This window comes from Coturnix japonica, chromosome 9, assembly GCF_001577835.2.
Source record: "Coturnix japonica isolate 7356 chromosome 9, Coturnix japonica 2.1, whole genome shotgun sequence".
NCBI classification, from domain to species: domain Eukaryota; kingdom Metazoa; phylum Chordata; class Aves; order Galliformes; family Phasianidae; genus Coturnix; species Coturnix japonica.
In genome coordinates, this window is record NC_029524.1 from 12,250,643 (window position 1) to 12,259,700 (window position 9,058).

The 9,058-nt window shown below is 47.4% G+C and overlaps 1 protein-coding gene across 4 annotated transcripts in view; it reads right to left on the bottom strand.

The window, feature by feature from the left end:
• TP63 (tumor protein p63) overlaps positions 1-8,543 on the bottom strand; it is a 97,393-nt gene extending 88,850 nt beyond the window's left edge. The window contains exon 1 of one of the 4 annotated variants that reach the window (XM_015871913.2): positions 8,424-8,543. Coding sequence is in view for 3 of the 4 variants with exons in the window: in XM_015871911.2 (XP_015727397.1) it covers positions 2,276-2,337 (62 nt within the window). In the remaining variant the exon portion in view is untranslated. Of the gene's footprint in view, positions 1-2,275; positions 2,417-8,423 lie in introns of those variants that run through there. The other 3 variants (XM_015871911.2, XM_015871912.2, XM_015871919.2) reach the window with 3 other exon arrangements.
• Positions 8,544-9,058: the final 515 nt, after the last annotated feature.

Below are 9,058 nucleotides of genomic sequence, written 5' to 3' on the forward strand. Positions count from 1 at the left end.
ACAGCATTTATAACACTTAGCAGAACTGTTCTGCCAACATGCCTCAGCTCAATGAGCTCAATGTTATCAGTTTGCTCTTTAGATTATTATTTACATATAATTTTAAGGAAAGATATTAACGCAGCCCAAGTTGCAGAGAAGCACGCTGGTGTTGCCTAAATAACGCGCTTTGACCACATCAAAGCAAAAATGTTTCAAAGTGTGTAAAATACATGCAATTATGAAAGTGCTCAGTTTTGTTAAATCAGTCAGAAGAATGTCACCCGGCACATCCTGAAATGCATCCCATGGGCAGAGCCTCAAGCTGAGCACCATAATGCCTTCCCACCGAGAGAAGTATTTCAGGGACCAGCTCCCAGCTGATTTTGACCACACAGAGGACAGCCACTAATAACTGGACAAATGCCACTCTCTGTTCGTATAAACAGACATGTGGAACAGCTGAGACGTGTTGTTACACTAAGCTACATCTCGATCAGGTTTTACAACCGAGGGGTGTCACAAACTTTATCTGTCCCAAGCTGTCCTGAGGCTTCCCACAGCACAGTGGCCACTCACAGAGCCTCGTTGTGCTGCTAAGGCACAGGGCTGGGAGAAGTGATTAGTTGGAAGACACAGACCTATTGGTGAGGAAGACCCACTCCAATGGGTCTACAAAGTACACTAAGGGAGTTTTATTTCTTGATTCCTGCTCCAGCTGGGTTTGTTGCCTGAGTCACAGTGCCAATTCTGCAGCTCTGTTCTCTGACACGGGATGGGACAAACTGGCAGAGTTCACAGGCTCTGGGAGGTAGCTCCACAGCTCAGGTACCATTGCTGGAGCATCTTTGGACTTTCCAATATATTAAAAAATATTGTTTTCAATTTTCTATTTGGGAATTTGCTTAGCTGTAGCTTCTAAACACTGAAAGTTGGACTTGAAAGGAACAGGATTTGGTGATTTGAAAGGAACAGGATTTGGTGATCCTCAAGGGTCCTTTCCAACTTAGGACTGTCTGTGATTCTACGATCCTTCAACATGCTAAGACCCCACTGCTCCAACACCCAGTGCAGCTTCCCAGGTGCGTGCTGCTCCTGTATTGCTTCTCCTAATCCCACAAAGCTCCTCATTGGGGTCGGTGGGTTTTTGGGACAGCAGAGCATGACCGCATGTAGCCGACAGCCTCGTGCTGGTGCTTTGGAAAAGAAATCAACCCCCCCGTCCCTGCTTCATTCCACATTCCTGCACTGTGGCAGCATGGCCAAGTACCGCTCGCTATTTCCCAGCTCCCCTCCTCTCCTTTCCCAGCACAGGGAGTACCGAATGCACAGTGGCACTGAGCACATTAAGGGGGAAAACAGTAATGCTGCAACAAATCCTGGCAGTGGAGGGGAAAGAAAAAGAGATCACAGTGGCCAAGCCTTCAGCTATGCAATACATGCACCGTGAAAAGGATGGGTTAAGAGTTAACCCTTCTGCAGACAGAATGCCACGGTGAGACAGCAGCCAGGGCTTTTTCCAAGCACGGCCAGAAAGAAGCCTTAAAGCAGCTCAGCAAGAGACTGCGCTCTGAGGATTTCACCTCTCCGAACTTTACGACTGGAAAAATACCATCTACATGTCATTTACATGCTTAAATATAGTATCTGCTATTGGGAGAAACAAACAGACCGACAATGTGACACCGTGATACCTCGTGCGGACACACTCTTTTATCTGCTGGAAAGTTCTAAAACTCAGCTTAACAACAAAGCTAAAATAAGAGTGGCTGTCAGGCTCTGTGCTGGCTGTTAAATAGAATGAAAACATATTCTTTGTGACATGCTTTCCCTTCGAAGGGGATCCTCTCTGAATCTTTTAAATGATTTATTTATCTTTTAAATTCCCAAATCTCAGAGCTTAATTATTAAGTTTCTATTCTTCTCAGGAGTTTTTTCACTTAAAGACACAAATAAACATACGCTGCTATAGAAGGTAACAGCAATCCGTGCACTTCCCACAGCACTGCATAACCTTCACCTCCAAAACGCTATCGGCTTTCACGTTATTTATCTTATATTTTTCCTCTAACGCCAAAGAGGAAGAGGCCGATATCTTAAGCGGATGCCTATAATTAAACAGTAACCTGTTAGAAAGCCAAAAATAATAGTAAGCTCCACTGAGCATGAAGAGAGCGGCACATTTTTTCCGCATGCAGCCCAGCTGCCCCCGGCCGATAGCAGCAAGTTAACAATTACACGAGTCACCGAGATCAGAGCCACGATAGGAGAGGGCTACGTCACGCCTGGGACTCACCGCGGGATGCAGGGCTCGGGGTAGTACTGCAAGGTGCTGAACGGCGCTGCTTCAAAATTCATTTCCTTCCAGCCCCTCTCAGGGTACGGGCAAAAAAATAAATAAATAGATACAAAGCCAGCCGGCCAAAAGCAATAAGGTCAAGTGGTACGCGAGATACAACTTTAGAGATTTATTTTACACTTGCAGATGGGTGGGATCTCCCAGGGGCTTGGCCAATGGGATTCATCAAGTGACCTGAGTATCACCACCCGTCCCCCCTCACCAGCTGGGCATCTTCTGCGCCAATATTTCCCCTCCTCTCAACATCCTTAATAAACTCCGGTGTACGTCGGCCGCACTTGTTGTTGGGAGCTCATGTTGGGCATCTCTGAACTTCTGATCTCGTCGGCCATTGGTTGCCTTCCCGCCTGACTTCACAGTTTAATTTTGGCAGCTCTTGTGATTTTGCAAACTGCCACAGCCGCCGGTCATCCTCAGCTCCAGCTGGCTGGAGCTTCCCCTGCCTGCACTTCATTTCGTCGCGCTCTAAAAAGCTTCCCTGGGGCCAATACCTGCATGACACAGCCCGGGGAAATTTTCTTTTTCAGCCTCTCTCTTGACACAGTTCAAACTGTCTGTTGTGGTTGTAGTTTCAAAAGCAGAATGACAAAATATGGGGAAATTCCTCATTTAAAATTAGCTCTGAACTTCTGTGCCTCTGTCCCCCCTTCGTTTCTCCCCCCTCTCCAAAAAGCATCAGATGTTTAATGTTTCACTCCCTATCTTTTCTTGTTATTTTTTTTTTCCCAAAGAAAACTGAGATATTTGTGTTAGCGTTCTGAAAATATTACATGTTTTCCATGTGAAAAACTACAATACTTTCAAATATCCTGAGAAGTAACAAGAAAGAAAATAGGGATGATGTGTTTTTCAAACCACTGAAGCCTGAAGAAATAAGAGCAAAATTAAGTCCACCATTACTTAATGTGAGAGGAAGATCAGATTTTCCTGAAATAAACTGAAAACCAAGAAGGGCACCTCAAATCCCTTCCCCTTGCCTTTTCTTACTTTTTTTCCTTCCTTTCAGACCATCATTTCAGAAGGCAACCTGCTTTATTCCCCTGTTTATTCCCCCTCCATAACTCATCCAAATAGTACAGGCTGTAAACCTATCCTGGTTTTGTGGTTTTGGAGAATGAATGAAATATGAATCAGGAGCTAAATTAAAATGGATTCCAGCAGGAAAAAATAGCATCCATGTATCTATGACCCAATGGGATTGCATCTTCCAGCAGACATGTATGTTTGTGTACACAGAGGGTGCTGCTCCATTGCTCACCTACTGAGCATCTCTCATGCTTATGTCAGCACGGATGCCAAAGTTCTGAGCAAAAAGCTGAAGCCCTCTGAGAAGGCAGCGACTGACTCTTATTTTTCCCTCTGCTCTTCCCTTGTAGGAAATTTTGGTTCAAAGAATGTCATGTGGAAACATTTTCTTTGCTGCCTGTGCCAGGGGAGCTATTTCAGACTTGACATTCTCCACCCACACTCAGCCTGATAGTTCCTAACATCTGTGAATTGTGAGTCCTGTAAACTCGTAGGGCTGATCCCTGCCCAAGCCCAAGCAACTTTCTCTACAATAAGTGGTGTTGGCCTCGGAAGAGAGGCTGGACACAAACAATTAGTTTATTAACTGAAGCTAAGGCTTTCCTTGCTGCTAGACACTGCATCTGCCTGGGGTAAAACATCAAACCTGCGCCATGCAGAAGTGTAGGAACTGCCAAAGCAAGATGCCAGGACCAGAAAGCTGGAAGCAGGGGAAGGCTGGACAACTCCCACACCATGATCCAGACCTGCCCCACTGCCCGCAGCCCTTCTCCTCACCTGGCACTGCCCAGTTAACACCATGAGGTTAGCCAAGATGTCCCAAGAGCTGCTCCTGGGCTGGAAGATGCTGGGCTGCCTCTGCTGCCAAAGATGAACTCCAGCTCTGCTCTTACACCTCGTTAACACAACACAGCAGCAATGGCGCAGAAAGCCCCACTTTGCAACACCTAAAGAAATTTTGCTGGGATCATCCAGCATCCATGTGCCCTTCCATGTGTTCCTCGGTTCCTCAGTTACATTAAGTCCAATTTTGTTAAAGCCCAAACCACCGAGCCTGTGATTCCTGCTTTGAGAGCCAAACGTGTCTAGCAGCACCCCAGTCAAGATGAGGCAGCCAGTCTCCAGCTTGTAATTCACACCAAAAGAATATCTGCTCCTGAAAAAAAACTAATTAATTTTAAAAAGAAGCACCACATAATTGTAATGAGCTCAGAGAAGGGCTGTCTTCTCACTCGCACGATGGGAGGGGATGTCTAGCAAGGATATTTCCATAAAAACTTCAAAAAGGGCCACCAACTGCCCCAAGTCCTTACCAGTCCTCATGCCTGGGGTTGGGCAAATGCAAATGGTTCACAGTTTGGCTCACACTGGCAGCACACGCAAAACCTGGCTGCCTTTTCCCAGAGAGCTGGACATTTTCAGCTTCCCTCAGAGATCTAGATATTCTATTCATTCTAGAAATGGCTGAAAAGGTCTATTTCTTGCTTTTCTCATCAAAAAGTGGAGCTATGGGAAGCCACGGGTGACATCCAGGCAATAACCACCTGCAACAGCCCAACCCCATCTTCCTTCCTGCCCCTTGCTTGCAGCCATTGCTGAGCTAAGGGTTCCCAATGATGAAATTCAGTATGAATTTGGGTTGATATCTGCATGTGCAGCTAGACTGTTAACCTCCCCTCAGCTACAGGGCGCTCCTTGCATAGCACAGCCTGCAGTGGAAACACAAGCCTGACGGCGGGTGTGTGCTTATTGCCAGTGCTCTGTGCATAGCTGAGAGGCTCTCCCATTATTTCACCAACCCCATCCACACTGCCTTAAAGAAAACCTGCTGTGAAACGGAGCTCATGTGGTAGCAACCCTCAAAGGTGGGCAACTCAAGAGGAAAACAGGCTTATGACATCCCCAGCATTCCTTGCCCACTCTGGGATGCCTGCAGGCTGCTCTGAGAGCAATGCTAACCCAGCAGCAGCAGGAGCATGCCCTGCAAGAGAATGATGGAAGCCAGGCTGTCGGGGATCTGTCTGGCCAGTGGATTTCCAGCCCAGCCCACAGTGCTTGCGGTGAGCTGGCGGTATGAGGATATGCGGATGAAGCATGTGTGTAGGTGGGTAAGAATGCGGGACATCGCTCTGTCGCTGCTGCTTCCACGTCTGGGAAAGCCCACAGCTGTTTCCTGCCTGTTTTTCTATTTTCTCATTACCCCCTCCGTGCACCCTCGCCGTGTGGTTCTCATGTGTATGTGTTTGAGCAGAGGGGACTGCTACAGATTTACGTGCCACCACCACCCAAACTCAGTGCCAAGATGCATGCCAACCTTTGTCCTGAACAAGGGTGAAAAGGAGAGCAGCACTGTCACCCTGTCACCCCTATGGCTCCAGAGCTGTGGGTCTGGGGCCATCTGAGCAGCTCAGAGCTTAGGAAGATGGAGAAAGGCAGGTTCCAGCTTTGCTCTCATCCACCTTCCCAACTACTGGCTGCAGGACTTGCTTGGAATCAGCCCCACCCTCTAGACTATAGGGCTGAAACATTTCCTTCATAGTTTGGGATTTCCAGGGGAGTGGTTGTGGGTTGTATTTTTTTTTTTATTTTTCAATAAATTTCTTTCCAAAATGAGAACTCCGTGGAATATTTGGGAATTCTTTTTGTTCAAGATACTTGGGAGGGGGAAATAATTTCCCCCCAGGCAATAAGAAACCTTTCTTGTGGCTATCTGAGGGAAAACAATCACACCATGTCAGCATCCTTTCTGAAAGCATTTTCCAACTGCAACTAAATTTTTACTAATATTTAAAGGTTTCAGAGATGATAAGGCTTTAGGAACTCCAGCAACAGAACTAAGCTCAGAGGAAAGACACCTTACCAACAACTCCACTGAAAGGGGAAGGGTTGTGTGACCTCACAGGCTTCAAAGGACCAACCCAAACACCACAGTGATGGGAGAAACCTCCAGGTAACAGCAGTCTCTGGTCCAATTGCTCCACAAATGTCAGACTTCTGGCTTTGGGCTCATGCAAACCTTTGCCCCTGCTCTGCTTGCACTGAGAGAAGGAGACTTAATAGAATAGCAAACTGAAGGGGGGAAAATAAAAAAGCCATTTTATTTCATACTTTCCCCTAGCACCTTCTGTCTGCAGCGCAAGCAAACACTGGTATTCTGCAATATGCTCATGTTGACTGCTAAGTGTTACCTAGATCTAGGAAGAAATGAAAGAGGGCACCCTTCAAACCCTCCTGAAAGCATCAAAAACCACTTTCAGAACTGACTTTTTGCCTTTGATGACATGTATGTCACACCTGCATGGTCAGAGCACCATCCACTTGCAGGAAGCAGTATAGGCTGGTGTTACTCTCAGAAGGAATAACAAACAGTGTAATGAAACACAAACTGCTTTTGGAACATTTGTCCCCAGGACTCTACCACAGGAGATGACAAGAAGGCAGGCTTGAAGCTGACCATGGATTTTGGATTAATGCATTTAGCTGGAAGGGAAATGAATACTGCAGGAGATTCTCTTGGCTTTTCCTAAACACCAGGGCCCTTGTCTCTATTCAGACAGAGCAGAAGGAAGCAGCCCAAAAAGCAGCACCATCAAACTGCAACTGCTGTTCCCTGGCCTGCCATAGGACAGTAAAACCCAGTCCTTATGGCGTGGGGAAGCATGTGAGACTGAGATAAACCAGAAACATGGACAAAAAGCAGACTTCCCCACTGCAGTCAGCTCCCCAACAATACTCTGGTCCCTGCCCTGTCCTCAAGAGCTGGCAGGACACTGTGTGACTCCAATGGGAATCTCCTATTGCTCTAAAGGCGAAGAGGGAGTGACAGACCTGCTGGGCAGAGGGAATTTCCCTCTCGGAGGTCCCTGCAGCTGTGCCACCATCTCAGGGCGTTCCTGAGACACAGCGGGGCCCCAGGCTCGGCTAAAGCTGGGCTGGAGGCTGAGCGGGGCTGGGACAGGTGGCAACACCCCGCCATGGGGTCTGGTCTGGGTTGCATATCAAAGCAGAGGCAGGAGCTGTGTAGGTGGAAGGCTTGGCCTCCCTGTACAGCTGCCACATGACATGTCAAGCATTCTGGCCAGAACCGTGCTGCAAATACACACGGCGGCGACAAGCCCTGTGGGGTCAAGCCCAGGTTGGGACCAACAACCCTGGGAGCTGCATCCTGCAGGGTGTTTGGTTGGGCCAGCAGCTCCCTGCTGCTTCTCTTTACTCCCCCAGCACCGGTTTATCCTCAGCCTCTCACCCCAAGGTCCATCCCAGAGTTTTCTTCAGCTTTACTCCCACCTGCAAGCTTTCATATCACATGCCACAGAGATAAGTGCATAGGTGTTAGGGCTGTTCCTATCTGCTTCTGAAGGTCAGTGGCAGATAGCAGCACCGCACTGTGAGACGAGGGAGAAGTCTGTTTATGTAATGAAAAAAAGGTTTCCAACAAGTTGCTGACATGGAGAGACTCCCTCTGAGCAAAAGTCACTCACAAGGATGGCATTTACCTCAACGGAGGAAAAGAGGAACGCTGCAGACTGAATACTGCTGCATCACTCCTCATTCACTCCCTCCAACTTTTCCTTGTGAGTCAGAGCTGAGCTAAATCTCAGCAATGTCTCATTATTGCTGCTATTGTCCCCTGGTGTTTCCCCATCTCTGCATAATCTTCACGCAAGCAGAAGCCTCTCTGTCCTTTTGCCAAATCCTCCATGCAAAAGCACAGAGCTCAATAGATAGAATGTTCTCCCTTCCAAACAGGATAGAACATAAACTCACTGCTTGCCTGGCAGAACTCCACTTCCCAGCACTGGGAAAGCAATGTTCCTCTATTGCATTCCGAGGTGTGAGCACAGCTCCTGCAGGCATATACCCAAACGGATGGGATGAAAGCCCAGCCTGAGAACCAAGTAGCAATTAAAGCAAAAAAATCCCCAAAGCATTAACCAGCAGCAATGGAAGCTCACCTGGACCAACACTGCCATGAGTGCTTTCACAAAGCAGTAATCACCCTATAGGCCATATAGAGCCTCTTAGAAACCCAGTCCCTCCTCCCCCAGCACCCACCTACCTATTGAGGTGCTCAGAGTCCCGCAGTGCCTGGGAGGGCTCCTCATACAATCTCTAACCCATGACCCATTGACCTCTCCGATGGAGCCACGCGTTCGGGACAACGCACGTATCGCCCCAGGGCTGAGCCGGCGGCGGTGCCTTATAACGCCACCTGCCGGTGTCACCCATCCCGGCCGTGCTCCGAGATGGCTTCTATACGTAGAGTCACTGCCGAGAGCAGTGTCCTGTCTCCTAGTAAATGAGCAGCTTTAGCCACCTGCTTCCACTTCTAACGTCTAATGAACCATGCTTGAAAGTGGTGTTAAATATGCATTAAATTATTATTACTGATAATACCCTTTTAAAGCAGCTTTAGAAAGAAAATGTATTCTTAAGAACGTTTAATTAACACCTTGGCAAATAACTTATCCTAAAGCATTAGCAATCAATTATTAGGGAGACAGGCTTTAAAAGGCTCTGCTATTATAGATTGCAAAATGCAGATTCTGTGCTGTTTAAACAATTCACATGCCTTTTTCACATACAATTTCGAGTTACTAAGGTAAATAAGACCACACAATATAACTTAATACGTAGCAATCAAAAGTTTCCACACAGTCCTTTAATATAGAGCCACGTCCCTATGTAAGAAGT